We start from the raw sequence: 18,249 nt of genomic DNA, 5'->3' as shown, positions 1-18,249 counted from the left end.
TTTTTTTTTTCTCTAACAAAGTATCTAATTTGCCAATTTTTTTAAGTGTTCTTGACAGAAGAGTGTTGAATATTTCGTTGGTTACAGTGTGTGCAATGTGTGCGAGAGTTGTATCAGTATGGGAGAGGGGAGAGGAAGCTCTCTCCGCGGTAGGGCTATCTCCCCCGCTCTCTAAGCCGGCCTAATCTTATTACCTGACCAGAGAGGGGAGTTAAACAAACACACAGGCCCACTCGCCTCACAATTGCACATTATGCGAAGGGCTTACTTTCAAACTTGATCTTTTTATTAAGCACTGTCACACGTTCTGAGTTCGATCCCCGCGTCTAGGGGAGTGCGGTTCCCCGGGTCCCCATGTCCGGGGGTCTCCGACATGACAGTGACACGGTCAGTGAGCAACGTTAGACTCACAATCCTCACATGACACTTCGGGATTTCGATACACTTACACTACCCTCATTATCTTCCTTCTGTTTACACAGACAATCACCTTGAATCACTACGAGCGACCAATCAGCGCGAGAAAGCGACTGCCTGGACACGCCCCCTCTTGCCGCTGATTGGCTGGCCGGGCCGCGGGTTGTAACATAAGGACCTCCTCTGGTTTGTGCGTAGTTGAATTACAAGTTTGTAAACAAATGTAACCTCATTGAGTCGAGCATTTAGCGTCAAGCAGCTCACAGTGTAACTCTCCACCCTGGCTAGTTCTCAGACCAAGGCTCAGCTCCTTCCTACATCGCTCATGTTAGATTCAGCGCCCTCGTGCGATCTCGCAGCCCCTACGTGTAGTCCCCCTGGACCCCCCACTGCCGACATGAAGGCCCAAGTCGACATCAACCATCTCCTCAATGCTGTGGACACGGAGATGAATGTGGGGAGTGAGAAAGGCGACCCCACGGAGCGCCAGCTCTCTGTCAAGTTGGAGGATAAAGATCTGTGGGGAAAATTCAAGGAGTTTACCAACGAGATGATTGTTACGAAAAACGGCAGGTAGGTCACAATGGATGTATCTTCTCCGGATCCGGACCAAACATTGGACTCGGATACCCGGATTAGAAGCCCCCGGACCTTTCCGGTATATGATGATTTCAATGAACAATGTCAGTGTCTCTTGCATGTTAACATCGTCGTTAGGGCGGGGTGACATTTGGTTCACCTGTATCCATAATAACGCCATTACCAACTGTATTAATACGTATACCAGGTTAATTACCTGTACCTGCTAAAACGCCAAGTTAATTACCTGTATCTTCTACAGTGTCAGGGATATTACTCGTATCTGTTATAACGCCTGGGGAATTACCTGTATCTTATATACCGCCAAGTGTATTTATCATTGAATTCACAGCTCAGCCGAACAGCCCTTTCTAACCCATATTGCACCCTGGCCGGGCTGGGTCCAGGGGTAGACTTTAATTTAGATCTAGTTAAATAAATAAACTCTTTGTTATAATGTAAGTATCTATTTAAAATCAATGGGCAGGTATGTGAATGCTAGGTGTGGTGGGTGAGGTGTGAGTTGGCATACAAGGTAGCACTATTAGCGCGGAGCGGACACGCGGTCACTGGTGGGATAGAATAGCCATGTTGACAGACGCTTTGCTCCATTTGCTAGTTAAATACTGCCACTGAGACCGACTACAACTCGGCGACATACCAAGCCAGTCTTGGACAATACCATACAATCTTCTAACCCAATGCCTAAAATTGATGACAATTCCCGATGCCAGGTTCCTGATCCCGAGACTGGAGCCAGTAGACCGAATCCCCATCCCTGTCATCCTTCTATGCTTAAGGTTTTATTTATTATGATGTAGATAGATCAGAGGTACTGAGTGGCGTCAGGCTGCTATAACCATCTGGTCCTACAGACGAGATGAGATGCTGACAGAGGTCTCCTTCAGACGCACCCATGATACTCCTTGAGATGGGGATAATTGATTCTGAGTAGTGAATAGATAGATTCTGATATTCTTTCCCCGTCTAAGTGACTCGGCTACCTGGGTGCAGTTACTGTCAGCACACCCCAGACCATTAGCTGTTATAGTGGCGAATCTGAGAATTATGGCATTCTTTGCTACTAAGTATTTCAGTAACCTGATTCCTTGTAGGTTCTCTAATGCATTTCACACATTCCTAGCTTGTCTGTAATCATACAGATTCTAAGCACCATCTATTTAATACCAAGTCCATTATATGCTTTTTAAATTTATTGCACAGTTTGTGTTGCAAGTACATTCCACATCCTCCTACGTCATAAGAATCAACTGATATATATAGGTCCTTAATGACACATTGAAATTTCTCACCATTCAGCTTTTCCTAATATAGTTTTTTACACAAATACCGACTGCAAATCAGTCCATGCAAGCAATAGATAGTTTTAAGATTTTGTTGACTGGAAATAATGTGGGACCTAAATAGAGCAATGTCAACAACCAGCTACTTCCTTCTCAGGATAATTTGTGCCATCACTTCGGATGCTCACGTCTCTCAGTCACAACATCACTGTTTCCCCTTCCACCTCTCCTTGACCCACAATACATACATGGACTTCTCAAAACTGTTTCTAATAATACCCACCGCAAAGCTAAATATTGTTGGAACATTTGGATAAAACATAGATAGTTTTAGAATAATGTCTGAATTTAGTTATGAAATTAGTCATTTGCAACCATGTAGTTTATTGTCACTTTCAGAAATGTATCATCTGATTTCATTGTAAATAGACACATGCCTGGATAGTCTATGATGGACACAAGAACCGTTGATATTGATGAGGATAAGGACAGATTCTTAAATATAGAACAAATAGTATGAATATGATGGTATTTTTGCTAGTGTTGGGTATTACTTCCTCTTATAGGGCATAGAAACATTCTTGCATAGTATGTTATTAACATCACTGTATATTGAGAAACATTCTTGCATAGTATGTTATTAACTTCAATGTATATTACACCCATAATACGGGTGTCTTATGGGTATATGACATGTATATTACACGGATGTTACGGGTGTATTATGGGTAAAATACATGTATATTACAGTTACGTATCGAAACTAACGTCGTCATGAAAGAGTTAGGAAAATATTTTTGCAATACACTTACATTGTAAGTAATTTTAGTTTCAGTACTGAAAATAATGTGAATTTAACTTCATATACCTAAATTAATTTTTTAAACTGACGACATGGTTAGTTAAGCGATAGTGACAATCCCGTACACTATATGACACTATAGATCACTGTAGATCGTCGAGTAGCATACTTCATGCATGTTTTCCGAATTCCATTTCCAAAGATAACAATTTGTGTTGAGTAACGAGCTAAAAATGTTATTTACCTGAATTTTATTGTAATTGTTAATAACCTACACTATGCAACCATCGAATTATCTTTTTAAAGGATGCAAACAGTGAAAATATAAAAAGATTATTTTCAATTTTCAAATATCCAATATTTTTTCATTCAAATTATTATTGCTTTACTCCGCTTGTACATATTTTTATATGTTCACCACGTGTTATCAAAATGTTAATGTTCATAATTATATGAATTCAGTGGCACAACGGGAAATTTCGTTAAACGTTATTCGTGACTAGCTATGTCTTTTTTTTAAATTGTGGGATATACATGAAGTACACGGGTAATGACTGTTTTATTGTTGTCAAGGAGGTGTATAAATATTACAGGAACAGGTCACAAATAGAGACACAAACACAATCTGTACTTACATCTGTGTAATGGATTAACTTCACCAAAACTGCTTCACCAAAACGTTGGTTTTACATATAAACGCTGCGTATGACTCATATATTGCTAAATATTAAATAAACATTTCCAGTGTCATTACAAATGTTTTAGAAGAAGGTAAAATTGAAATATTCCGAGAATATTCATCCCATATTTCTCCTTTACCGACATGTACGGAAATATTATTTTAAAGTACAATAAGTGATTCCACTGGGTACTAACTCATTGTTGACTTATTTCTGTTAATTTATCATACAGTGCAATTTTGTTTGTCTTAGCAATATACACCTAAACAAAAAAAAAACACACACAGTATGTTCAAGTTATTTTATCATAGACATAAAATTAACATGATGTTGTATTTTAGTCTAAATATTTAATTTGAAGTCGGTTGTAGTTGCTACATCCAGCAGCTCACGTGCTTACTGTATCAAAAATAATATTTTTTATATAAATAAACCACTAACTCTCGTGTGTTACTCCCGTTGTTATCGCCGCCAGGGAGTACAGTTGTCCCAATATAAAACACATCGATATCGATCACAGGAATAGGTGAACCCGCGTCCAAACTGTAGTATACATGTAGTGATAATGTAGTAGTGCAGCATTTACATTTACAGGAAACAATTTTCACAACACGTGTCTTTTTAACGTCATGTTCAAAATATTAAGTGATTCGTAAGTGTGAAAATAAAAAGCTCTCCAACCTCGAGGACTAACCCGTGACATACATGACTGAGTGCTTCCGTGTATGTTCCAGCAGTAGGTTGGGCTGGCGGATATTAAAATAATCTCGAGAATTTAACATTTTGATTTTGCCTTCGATTGTACCCAAAATATTCCCTGTCGATATATACAATATTTAATTCAGTTTTTCTTACTTTTAAAATACCATCCTTTATGATATTTAACCAAAGCGTTAATTTTCTAGTAGCAACTTTAGCAGCTGTATTTGTAAACGACTAAATATCCTTAAAGAGCATACTGTTTAATGCTTGATGGTAGGTGGACTTTGGAAATAACTCATACGAAATAGTCTACCAGAGCTCACTGTAATTTGAGGTAACTGTCTCAATAAATTGTTGAACATTTTCTCAGAATAAATGTCTTTTCTTATTTCAGGCGGATGTTCCCCGTATTCCGAACGTCCATCACGGGACTGGACCCTAATGCTATGTACACTCTTCTGCTGGACTTCGTCCAGGTAGACAACCACAGGTGGAAGTACGTGAACGGGGACTGGGTGCCCGGGGGTAAGGCCGAGCCCGCTGCCCCCAACTGTGTGTACATCCACCCCGACTCCCCCAACTTCGGCGCCCACTGGATGAAGGAACCCATCTCATTCAGCAAAGTGAAGCTGACAAACAAATTGAACGGGGGAGGCCAGGTACGCATCAAGGCTTCGATAGACTAGTTTCTCTTCTTAATGTATTTGGTTCGGAAATACAATTATTTCTAAAATGGTTTTACTTACGATCAGCTAACCTGGCACTGTAAAATGATACATCACACAGTTAAATCACATTGTCCTAACCTCGAAAAAATATTCATAGTGAATATTTTCTATGGCACAATATTATTTCCTTTAGATGTGCAGTTCTATTTTCCAAATGCTCACAAAAAATGTGAAGTGAAGCTACATTTATTTTCATATTTTTACAAGTGTCCAGGAGGTAAAATCAGGTCGGATAAAAAAAAATTAAAACACATCCAAGATGAGCTCATTTTCGTTAGTGCGTTCAAGTATACCACATTGGACTACACGGTACCATCTCAATTTCTGTGAGCGACAAAGCCTTAGAGCACAAATTACCCCGCCCGTTTTCGAGATTGCCCCGACATTCTAGCAAAAAATATTTTCAGGACAAAAGTTTTAATAACAAACAGTAAATGCGTGCTTCAAAGAGATGGCGTATGTTTATTATCTAAACTAAACAAGTAGCTTGTTTTCCCGTCGACGGTGGAAGGGGTGTACCCGTGTACTGTTCTACTGGGGCAACGGGGGTAGGGTGAATCGGCTTCTTCCTAGTTCAAAGAGGAGCCGGTTATGAAGAGGGTTACAATTGCATTTGACAAGATAATATTTGAGTCTTTATCTCCAGTAAGGACCTCATTTCCTTGTCATAAGCATCGTGTGGGGGTGGGGATCGGGGTGGGGGGTAGCTGGATACCAGCTGAAACAGGGGATCTGACAAATTTAAACTAAACATTTAATAGAGCTTGTAACAAATACATCAAAACCACGCGAGAGAGAGAGAGCTATAATAACTGAGCAATACTTGAGCAGGTAATATCCGCACGACTCTGTTAATACCACTTATGTCGAGCCCATACGGCAACTTCAAACGTAGTTGTTATCAAGTATTCTGCGTCGCCCAGTTCTATCAGGGACCGTGCCACTTGACTGCCTCTCGCCGGCACTGACCCCACCACCCCAACACACAATCACCAGCCAGCAAATTATGTAGAAATTGTCCTCTTTGATGTCTAGTTAGCTAGATCAATAACTAGTCAAATACTCAAACAATTTTGGTATTGGAGAAATGGGCATGATAGCGTTCAGTGTTCCGTCTCGCGCTGCTGGTCTGTGTTGATACGGCTGCCGTGTCGGAGGGGAGCGTTAACTCTGTCGTGGGGATATTGTTATATCGAAAGAGTAATAATAGAAGGTTAAGGCAACTTCAAACGTATCCGTGTTAGTTTTATTACGTATGTCTTTACCTTTGTTATATTATGTTTTTTATTACGAAAACCCGCCCGGGTATGTAATGTTCGTGGAATATATTGAATAGGAAGCGCGTGGATTATTCATTGATCATCAACAGAGTCATTAAACATTAAACATTATAAACATAATTCGGTATGATTTGAAATCGAACTGTCATGTGACGGTTAAACATTGATGGAACAGCTATGTACCCATAGGCTGCCCACGACGACGCCAAATACCTAATCGTTGACATATGACAGTGGCAGTAGTCACATCGATGTCACCTAGACAAGAACGGATTGAAATTTTTGACTATTGACTTGTCTAACTTGTATTGATGTCAAAAGACACGACGATGACAACGAAGTCAAATGACAATTGATTCGCGTACTGTCATTGTGTCTTTTGTCATCAATACAAGTTAGACATGTCAAGAGTCAATGCTTTCAATCTGAGTGAGAGCATTTCTTGCATCTAGCTTGTATTGATGACAAAAGACACAATGACAGTATAACAGTCCCGTTTTATAGGTGGTGAGGTGTCATGTATACAGTTACCCAGTCTCCAGGGTGGAGTTGCAGGAAACTAGTAGCTGGTTTTTCTGTGGGTTAGCGACGTGGCGATTGCGACACGACAGTGACAGTAGATGGCCGGTATCTGTGTGTCATCAACTCAGTGTCCTGTCAGCGGCGATGTGATGGTTGATCCACGCTGTACCGACATCGGTGATGTCGGCGGTGATACGGCAGCCTCTGTCAGGGTGGGGATATATTACAACCCTGGCATTGATTGAGGCGGATGGGCGCCCCGGGTGGTCGACTCACCCAGTTAATGACTTGTCACGGCACGAGCACAGCTAGGACGCCAGACCCGATTAGAAATACCTCAAAATACATTTCATGCCAAATAAGAACTGTTAAAGTAGGTTTTAGGCTTTTAAGAGAAGCTATATCTAAATGAATATGTATGCGTTAACTTTAGGAACCTTTCATAAAACAACGGCGACAGATGCAGAAAGGTTAAATCATCAGCAATCATAAACGCAATGGATCAAGCAGTGTTGACTACCCGGTACAAAACACTGTAAAAGTGTTCCATATTCTCCTTAATATTTTTTGTAAGCTTTCCTGTACTATAGACATGCTGCATGAATGACGTCATCGTCTGTAAATAACCCTTGCAGCAACTGGTTCACGACAATGGGTCGATTGAAATTGACTGTTAGTGTATAGGAAATCCGTTTCCATATTCTTATTGTACGTGTTTGTTCCAGATCATGTTAAACTCCCTTCACAAGTACGAACCCCGCCTTCACATAGTGCGTGTCAACTCCCGCACACAGAAAAAGAGCATTATGACGTTCAGTTTTCCCGAGACTCAGTTCATCGCCGTCACAGCCTACCAGAACGAAGAGGTACGTCATAGAGATCCTCAAATACTACATGGTCAAAGAATCACATATTTCACGGTCAAAGAATCATATTTCTCGGTCAAATATTAAGATAATACTTCGTCAAAGAATCATGTTTCATTGTAAGAGTATGACAGTGTTCATAGTCCAGAGATTTTAGCCAATGAATCTGGTATAACGTCAGTAAAAGACTTGTACATTTCATAGTGCAAGAATCATTTCTTTTATAGTGGAGAAAGATTCGTAAAAAAATCATATATTTCATAGCGAAAGACTCGTACATTTCATAGTCAAAAGAGTTTAGTCAAAGAATCATTTATTCCATAGTTACAGAAACATGTTTCACAGTCAAGAGAGTTTAGTCAAAGAATCATTTATTCCATAGTTACAGAAACATGTTTCAGTCAAGAGAGTTTAGTCAAAGAATCATTTCATACTGAAAGAATCATACACTTCACAGAGACTCATTATTATTTTCATAGTAAAAGAATTACCACATCATCAGTCGTATCCATCGTTTTGTTTTATTAACTTTAGGCGTTAAGTGTTCAGTAAACCAAGTGTTGCATGATAGTGTCGCTGTGACCTTTAATCATTAGATTAGACTTGGGGCGTCATATCACTGACTATGACCACTATGGGCGTGAAATACTTGCATAAATGTACATCAGTATTATATTAACGAAGCAAAATATAATATCATTTTATTATGCATTCTTTGGCAGTAAAATAACTTTTCTTCTGAACAATGGCATTTCACTTGGTGCACACGTGTTAAATATCAAAGCTTTGGATGCAAGAAAACAAGCAAGAATTATTTTCTAGCAAACTGTTCAACATAGATCCTATTTTCTTGCAGATCACAGCGTTGAAAATCAAGCACAACCCATTTGCCAAAGCATTCTTGGACGCCAAAGAGAGGTGAGGGCCAGATTTGCTAGGCTTGGACAGGCTGCTAATAGAAAAATTTAACTTCATCTCAACAGGCAGACTTGCTTGTTTGTAGGCGACATGTTTAAATCTCTTTTTCTATTTGGGCGAGCCACGTAAGAATTGACGGACGAGTTAGGTATAATCTGAGTGCAGAGCGTGGAGTGGGGCTATACAGCATCCTCTGGATGAAGTAATCTGGCTCCCCTCGGCCTCCCTCAGCCTCCTTATAGTCCTCCCTGAGTCTCAGTCGGGATGCTAGTCTAATGGACAGGTGTCTCGAGACTGCAGATAAGATAGAACAACTTAGATCAACATCTTGGGGATGTTGGATTCCAACTAGTAATCCTTCATAGGTTACTTCAGTTGACATGGGGAAATCAGATTTATTATGAAAAGGGATTCGTCAGCTCGAGATTCTAAAGCGGATAACTGTAATTGTTCAGATCCTTAAATAAACAAATTATAACAGAATATCAAGGAGAAGGCACCCCACGTTGGAGTTAGCTGATTGTTGAAATCAGAGTGTATTCTACCATGGCAGAATCGGGTCAACCAGAGCTCAGGCCATGCTGTTGTTGAATATCCGCATCACCGAAAATAAAAGCTTCAAAGATTTTCTTTCACAAACCAAACTGTAGGCATTGCCAAATGGAGAATTTATTTTATAAACGTCACGAAAAACCGTGTATTTATTCTCCTAGAATATACAGATGACATATGGCACTATGTTTTAGACACCTCATCCGGCGAACAACGTTTAATGATTCGTTTTGAAATTCACACACCTTGTGACGCTATGAATTACGTCATGGATTACGTCATAATGGTGATGTGGAGGTACACGTTTGCAAGGGTCTCATCTTTTTTTAGGAATAACAGTTTGAGTAATGCTTACATTGCATATGTGTGTTTTTGAAATGGTTTACAGATTTCGGTAACTGTTTGCGTATATGAAAGCTAGCATACGTGGATAAAAATCGAACGTCATAGCACATCAATAATTACTTCCTCCTTTTCCAAAGAGCCCTCGGTTACTTTATCCCTGTTATAGTAGAAGTGGATAAATCAACCGTTTTAAATTTAGAATAAATTTAGAGGTATTAAATGTAGAATATGGTATGTTTATTTCTTTATAACTATACGATGTAAGGTAAAATATTTAACGTCGTGGTCAAGATTATTTCACTCATATAGCGTGTGTGCGAGGCTGCTTTTAATAGTCTGGACTTATGTCGGAGTTGAAGAACTGGTGATACATTGCCACACTTTAAAATGAATACACCACTCATAATATTCGAACTCCGAGCCGGACGGTCCGGTTTTTGGCCCCCTAATGCCGAACGCCATCTTTAGGAGCTGCAGGATTATGGGTACAAAAATAAGGATAGTAGCGTGATGGGTGGGTACAGTGATGGGGGGTGGGGGGTACGATTAGGGAGGGGATAGGGATGGTAAAGACTTATGTAGTTCTGTAGTAGGTACGGTGGGTAATATGTCTTAATATCCCATGAGTGGCTGAAGAATCCCGTGGGTGAGAGGAGGATACCGTTTTGGGTTGTGAGGGTTTATTGTTGTGAGAGAGGGACAATATGTGTTAGTTCTCCAGGCAGGAGATGAGGGAAGTGTCACGGGTCAGGCCTGGATTGTTTGTCGCACGTTTAATGTTGCTGATTGCTCTTCGTGTGTATGCGGCGCATGTTCAACATAGAGAACTACCTCAAACACAGGTGCTCGTGTTTGCCACGACAAAACGCAGCGTTCGGGAGGGCAAGGGGGAGAGGCAGTCTTCCCCACCTCCTGGACACCTTAAGTGTAGCTTGCGATGATAGGACTTTATCTGCCACCAGTTTCAATAGGATTCAAACAATACACTGTGAACCACATAAACTTTTGCCATAATATCTTTTATTCCGACCCATTTTCCTTTACAATACCTTTTAAAATAATGTTTCAAAAGTATGTAAAAAATATGTTTATTTCAAGTGGTGGGAGGTAAAATGGGGTTTGCTTTCAAGTTTATTGCACTTCTGTAGCGACGTGCATGTGTGCGGCTGCTTTTATTATAGTTAATGTCAGAACACGGTGCATGAAGTGCTGTTTTACAATAATTTGTATATCAACTCCTTTGTCTGCCCTTGAATTCATTGTCTTATGAAATCAGTTTTCCCTGTTTCAGGCCCAATGAGAGAGACTTCGTTGAGGAAGGGGATGGCTCCAGGTCGTTATCTCACTGTAAGTATAGCACATGTATATCAAGCTGTGTCATGATAGCCTTTGCAATACGCACCTCCGTGGATTTACCGTTTAGTGAACGACTGGGGTAATTTATTTTGTCATTTTAATTTCAATTTCTTACAACATTCGCACCTGCGTGTCAAACCGAGCTCTCCTCAGAAGTTGGAGTGGTGTGATTTGTTACAGTTATATATGGTTTTAGCGATAGAGCAGGCTCGGACACAATAGTCCACGAGCGTCCACGACCGGTTGCCGGCAAGAAACAGGTGTAGCGGTCTACATAGACCTGACTACCTCGGATAGACCGTACGACTGCGGGTAGACGGGGGACCACACTTATCGTGGTGAGGTGTGAAGGACCCCGTCAGACGACATGTACGCTGCCTCCTCTACCGATACTATTCACAATACTCTAACAGTTTATCCTATTTTGTCACGTAATTGTGAAGTATTTGTGATAACTCCCACAACAGCCTATCAATAAATTATTCGCTATCTCATCTACTCACACGGGTTTTCAAAGGTCTGATTATCAAGCTTGGAGCGTCCTAAATCTCAGCTCAATTTCGATAAGCATTGTTAATGACACTAGCAGTCCACGATCACTGGCGAAGCACGTACACACACAGCGGAGGGATTTCCATCCCTCAGTCGAAGAACTCTTTCAACAGGCGGAGGGATTTTGGCGATTCCCTCTGGGAACTCTTTCTCGAGACGGAAGTGTCAACGTTGCAACCAATATGATCAGCTGCGCGTCACGTGATCAGCGCCAAACTGTCAAAATCGCACAATTTGAAGTGCTCCGTCGACACCTCTGCTCACCAAGCTTTGTCAGCAGCAAGACTTTTTTGTTTTTGAAAACAAATTTCTGGAAGAGTAACACCTTTCCAAAAGAATGCGAGTTGTTGTGTTTGTCGACCACACGTGTATTTCCCCTAGTTGTGCAGTATTGCCAGACCTTGCCAGTCAGCAGCTGCGCAGTAAAGCCCGGTGCTAAACCGCTCGTTGCTACCACCGCCCACTCCCAAACTCTCTGGTATTCTAAGTGTGCAATGTGCTAAATTGCACACAACGCAAATAACTCACCAGACAGTGGAGCATCATATCTATTTAATCGATCATAACTGTCCTCCCGCCATCTTCTATAATGCCTTGGGTTAGAGCCACAGAAGCAACAGCTTCAGCTGCTTCTCATGGTGCCAATCTCGTTCTTGGAACATATTTCTGAAATTCCTATTATGCCGTTTGACGCTGAATTAAAAATTATTTAATATTTATTTTCAGTAACGGGCACCTGGTATCTCCCCCCAGGCAGTCACGCGCTGGTACCCCCTCCTGCACATCAGTTTGCCAATCCTTTGAGTCTCTCCAACCCTCACTGTGAACGCCTGACCCTCCGGAACCCTCGCCCGTCCCCATACAGTCATCCGTACCAGAGACGCTCACCCCCTCACAGTAAGTGGAAATTTGCTTGTGTCCCAGCCGCTATAGCGAGTGGGAAATTTATTTCTTTTAACTATTTGAAAAGAAACACTTAACTTTGAGAGCAACAATATTTACTGTGTTGTTTTACAAATTCTTATCCACAGCGCAAATATTAGCTGGTAAAAAAAATAGAAAATAACCTTCCGACCAGGGTGTACATAGTGTTTGTTTAATGTAACCTGATCTAGGTTAACGGGAAACCATTCCAGTATATGAACACAGTTGTAACAGTGATGACTCAACGTCATAGATATGGCAGCATTGACATTTTTTTACAAAGAAAACTTAACCTGAGTATATATCTAGGAATTGATATATATCTAGGAACTTTTTACATATAAACCATTACTTGAGGAATTTCTAGAAATTGATAAATTGTAGACATAAACCTTTGCTTGCGAAATCTATAGGAGCTGATACGTATAAGACATAAAAAATTGCTTGAGAACAATTTCTAGGAATTGATACTTTTTAGGGATAAACCGTTGCTTGAGAATTGATACATTTTAGGCATTAGCCTTTGCTTGAAAAATCTCTAGGAATTGATACTTTTTAGACATAAACATTTACTTGAAGCATTTCTAGGAATTGATACTTTTAGACAAACCGTTACATGAGGAATTTCTAGGAAATGATACTTTTAGATTTAAACCTTTGCTTGAGAAATCGCTAGGAATTGTTACTATTTAGACATAAAGCTTTGCTTGAGGAATATATAGAACACTGATATTGATACTATTCTGACAAACCTTTACTTTAGGAATATCTACGAACTGTTTCTTTTAGACATAAACCTTTGCTTGAGGTATATTTTGGAATTTATACTTTTTAGAATGCAACCACTTATTTAGAATCTCTTGATCACGGACAATTGGTTCTTAAATTTATTGATAGCTTTTTAGATCAAGCACTTATGTTTTTCAAATAAAATAAAACGGTTTTGAACATAAGTTTTTGAAATAAAGATGTAAACACCTTTCTATTCCGGCGTGGGTTACCTTTGCGCTCTTCCCCAGTTTCAGGCAAGAATTGATATGAAATAGTTCCATATAAAAATAATAGAATTTTCAATGTTTCAAATATTTCACATTCAACTTGAAAAATCGTAAACTTAATGTATTGCAACCTCCCTATTGTAGCCGAGTAACCTCGAGTAAATATTCAATTATTCGAGAATTCAATACAACGATGGATGTATTTTCCTTACTACAAAAATATTTGTACAATTAAAAAACCAAACCAAGTCTTTATGGATGTTTAATTTTTTTTTTATCAATGGACAACCCTGTTAAAAAAGACTTGAGAAAGCAGCTGATGATATTTATCAAACTGCAGAAATTCTGCAAGTTTTATGCATGGATGACTCATAATAATATTTATCGGACTGATAATAATGATGAACTAACCAATAACAGCCAACACACGGAAAATATATACTGATGTTTCACTTCATTTTAATACATGGAATGATATTGTTCGGCCAGCTGATCGCTCTTACTGTGATCTGCCGGCGTTTGAAGGAAGATGCATGTTAAACCACTTTCATAAGTCACCAGTCCACTTGGGCAATGATATTGGAAATAAATTGACACAGAATTAATTTGAAATATAGCATTAGATTAAATTTCAAACATGGTTTGATGCTTTGTTTTCCCTGCTTTTTATCTACTAACAATATTAAATATAGAACTATACAGGCAATATAAATTTGTGAGGTTGTAGTTTTAATTGTTTTTCATTACTGTGTACTCATGTACTCCGTTAATGGTAAAAAAATATTCTGAATCCGTGAAATATAGGAGGATTTACACGATGGGGCAAAATTACTATTTTCCGTTCTTACCGAGTTGTATTAAATACTCGTTTCACCCTCCCATCACCTGTGAAAAACCACTGGTTAGCTGTAATCCCCGGCCTACGCTGACCAATGCTACAAAGTTGACTCGGAAACATGAGTAATACACATCTTGAATGGGCAACATTCTAATTTGGTTTATTTTGAGTGTGTGTCTTTGTGAGATATTTAGTATTTGGATAAGTCAGTCATTCATGTCTCAAGTTTTCGTACGTGACCAGCCAGCAGCTGATTTCCACCTCTACCCAATACCAATATGTCTGCAGCGTGACGTACGACGGTAACTGTATCAATGGCATGGCGCTGTCCCGTCAACTGTCACCCAGCTACATTAATCTCTATCTGGAGAAACATACGTCAGCCACGAAATACACTCAGCTAAAACAAAAATAGAAATATCGCGAATTTCAACACGTCATGCTATTTGCTTCCCCACGGTGTCGAACTGGTCATTCTGTGAGCAAACGCCACTGTATAGAGCTGACCATCACGTGACCTGGGACTAGCCGAGCGTCTGTAACAATGTTACGCTTGACGGTGATACACACACGGCCAGGGGTCACCTCCCCGTCCCAACCCCCTAGCTCGGTCCCACCCCTCACCGACCCCCAGTCACGTGCCCCCCTGGCCGAGATGTCGCCGAGCAGGGGCACCGTCGATGTCGTCACGACTAAGTCACGTCACTGTGTCGGTCACGACATCACTGTGGCAGTCGGGGGAGGGGACAACGTAACAGTTTCCGTCATGGACAACAATGGCCTCGTGACAGTCACGCCCGGACGCTTTGGACGTGACCAATCAGTTTTTGTGATCGTCCACGGTCAGCACAGTCAGTAACTGTTATCTGTGACGTAATTGTCTGTAACATGTCAGTCAACACGGGGCATACAGACGTCAGGAGAAACACACACACACACATACACACACACACACACACACACACACACACACACACACACACACACACGACACACACACACACACACAAACGTGGGCACTTAAAAATAATGTACGAAATAAAACACACGTCCATTACAAAGTAACGGCCTTGATTCGTAATATATACTAAAAACAAAATCATGGATCATGAATATTTTTAGGATATTTTTATGAAATTGCGTGTTCAGTCTCCACCATAAAAAATATATATATCCACCAAAATATTCATGACCCTTGATTGATTTTATTCCGGAAACTTTCACATAACTAGTTCAATGATCTGGTATTATTCGTTGTACTTATGAGCTCATCGCAAAAAGATATTTATATATAATGAGCTGAAAACACACATGTCCATTACCAAGTCCTTGACTTGTAATAAATGTTCAGATAGCTATTTCAATGATCTGGTATTATCCGTTATGGGTTATGTGTTTTAGCAAAAAGTTATGATAACTTGTTTATAGACATTAAGCAGAAATCGCACACGTCCATTACTATGTAATGACTTTGATTTGTAATATACGTTCCGATAATTTTTCAATGATCTGGTACCCCTAATTATCTTCTATTCTTTAGTAACTTATTCATGAATGTTGAGCTGTAAATGTGCAAAGTCTCATTGACTTGTAATAAACGACCAGATAACTAGTTCAATCATCTGGCATTATTCGTTGTACTTATGGCCTTTCGTAAAATGTTATGATAACCTATTTGTGTATAATGAGCTGAAAACACACACGTCTTTTACCAAATCACGTCCTTGACTTGTAATTAACGACCAGATAACTAGTTCAATCATCTGGCATTATTCGTTGTACTTATGGCATTTCGTAAAATGTTATGATAACCTATTTATACATAATGAGCTGAAACACATACGTCTTTTACCAACTAGTGTCCTTAACTTGTAAAAAACGACCAGATAACTAGTTCAAGCATCTGATATTATTCGTTGTACTTATGCGCTTTCGTAAATGGTTACTTTAGCGTATTTATGCATATTGAGCTCAGAGTAAATAAGGTTGAGAATTTTCCCAGGTACGTCATGTTTCTCTGCCAAGGAATGTAAATTGTTGCGTCATATCTGTAATGTGTCATTTTTATTATTTTTTAACAAATTGTCTCATGTGATTTATTTGTATTGCAGGTAACTTCGGTCGGGATGTGAGCGCCAACCTTCCTATGTTGAACCTAACAGAGAACTGGGCCCATATGTCTGCAGCAGGTAGCCACGGCATGCTAGCAGGGCAGAGCGCGCCACCCCAGGGACAATACGGGATGTGGATGAGTTCCGCTGTGGGCAACCTGTCTCCCAATCAGAACTGTTCCATGCCTTACTTGAGGACAACCGCACCCTACTCCCTCCCAGGTTCCTCGACCCCCGTCACCAGCATCCCCTCCGTGCCTCCAACCGCCACCACCGTCGCCTCACAACCTTCATTTGAGCACCCGTGCGATATATCCTCATATTCGTCAAGAGAGAACGCGCCAAGGTCCAACTGGAGTCCACTGACCCCACCGCCATTATGACCGAATCAGGGATAGATAAGACAAATACATTACTGTGATATAAGTTCATGTGCCGGCACCCCACCAAGAACTAGCCAACAACGGACGTCATGTTCAACAACCGACGTGATCATTGAAGGCACCATCATCAAAACGGTAGCCATTCACGCTATCGTAACGTCAATTGTGCTTTAAGTGTGGCGGTCGAGTGTTCTTTAGGAAGTGTCGATGTAATATGCAGGGTCGTTATCGTGTCATCAGCAGTGATACTCAGTTCCCCGCCCACTCCATCGGTGTCAGCGACGACACTGCGACCTGTGTGTGACAATATTAGGGTGACACATAGCCCTTTCATAAAGAGCTGTTAAAGACAGGGTATGTGTGTGTGTGTTGGAGAGGGAGTCGTGCACGACGAGTTAGATACCTCCAGTAAGGCAAGAGCCCGGCTACATTCCTCGTGAAGACTGCTGTGCAGTAGACAAAGTGATTGGTGTGGCGATCACACTGCGCTATAGAGCTCCGGTCAACCAGCCATTTGAACAGGTGTTCTTGGCAAACATATCGTTACGGCTGCTGTGTTGATATTCCGCTGCCGACAGCGAGAGACGAACTAGAGGGCAAATAGCGAGGGACTGCCGTGGCACTGCCGCATTGCTGGGCAGAGTAATTAGTCCAGAAGGATAGACACCTCCGCTTCACACGCTGTCCTGCTAGCATTTGGACATGGCCTAGCGGAGACACTCCAGGCTAAAGCGTACTTAAATCAAGCATACTAACTCATACCATCAGTTGAATGACAAACCTGAGACAGGCGAGGGACCATCATTCCATACATTTCTATTTAATTATAACCCCTAGACTAGTCAAGCAGCTGATTGGCCATGCTGCACCCCGAGGGACCGGGCACGATAGTCTCATTGACGCAATCCAAAGATTAAACTGTGCCTTATTTTATTATGAATATGTTTGTGTGTATATTTTGTATATATGTTGACCTTGAATGGATTTATATTTAGATACAACGAAATAAAATTAAGTCTCTAGAGAAATGGATGTTTGGTTATGTTTTAATCCCGATCAGAGGTGTTATTAAGTCCTCCACGGGTTGTATGTATATCCATGGCGTGGCCCCAGGGGGTGTGTTCGCTACCCGTGTGTGCGTTATGGTGTCTATGCTGTTTGTGCACGTACCATCTATTCACCATGGTAGATTACTTGTTTACCCGGAGTTGAAGAAGGCTGTGGCGATCCTGCTGTACGTGAAGCTTCTATATGGAGATCCAGGTGTAGCGAGTTTGTCTTGAGAGCTGGGTAATTATCCCGCTTATGGAGAGTGCTACGACTTGACCGTGGCCTAAGGTTAAGAGGGATAGGCTCACTCGGTTCAGTAACACAAGGTGTGTAAGGACGGTG

At 40.7% G+C, this 18,249-nt stretch overlaps 1 protein-coding gene across 2 annotated transcripts; it reads left to right on the top strand.

Annotated features, from left to right (window-relative positions):
• Window positions 1–684: 684 nt before the first annotated feature.
• On the top strand, window positions 685–17,806 carry LOC139474433 (T-box transcription factor T homolog 1-like). 2 transcript variants are annotated; one of them, XM_071257449.1, is made up of 7 exons: window positions 685–990; window positions 4,879–5,143; window positions 7,740–7,880; window positions 8,737–8,798; window positions 10,987–11,042; window positions 12,330–12,500; window positions 16,475–17,806. In XM_071257449.1, exons 1-7 carry the CDS (start codon window positions 743–745, stop codon window positions 16,855–16,857), a joined length of 1,326 nt encoding a protein of 441 aa, XP_071113550.1. In that variant the 5' UTR covers window positions 685–742; the 3' UTR covers window positions 16,858–17,806. The 2 variants fall into 2 exon arrangements, with proteins under 2 accessions (XP_071113550.1, XP_071113549.1); XM_071257448.1 differs by having other exon boundaries at window positions 10,972–11,042.
• Window positions 17,807–18,249: the final 443 nt, after the last annotated feature.

Source organism: Haliotis cracherodii, unplaced genomic scaffold, assembly GCF_022045235.1.
Source record: "Haliotis cracherodii isolate W230 unplaced genomic scaffold, xgHalCrac1.p SCAF_3, whole genome shotgun sequence".
Lineage (NCBI taxonomy): Eukaryota > Metazoa > Mollusca > Gastropoda > Lepetellida > Haliotidae > Haliotis > Haliotis cracherodii.
The sequence above is the reverse complement of the archived record's forward strand: the minus strand, read 5'-3'. Positions and strand labels throughout refer to the sequence as shown.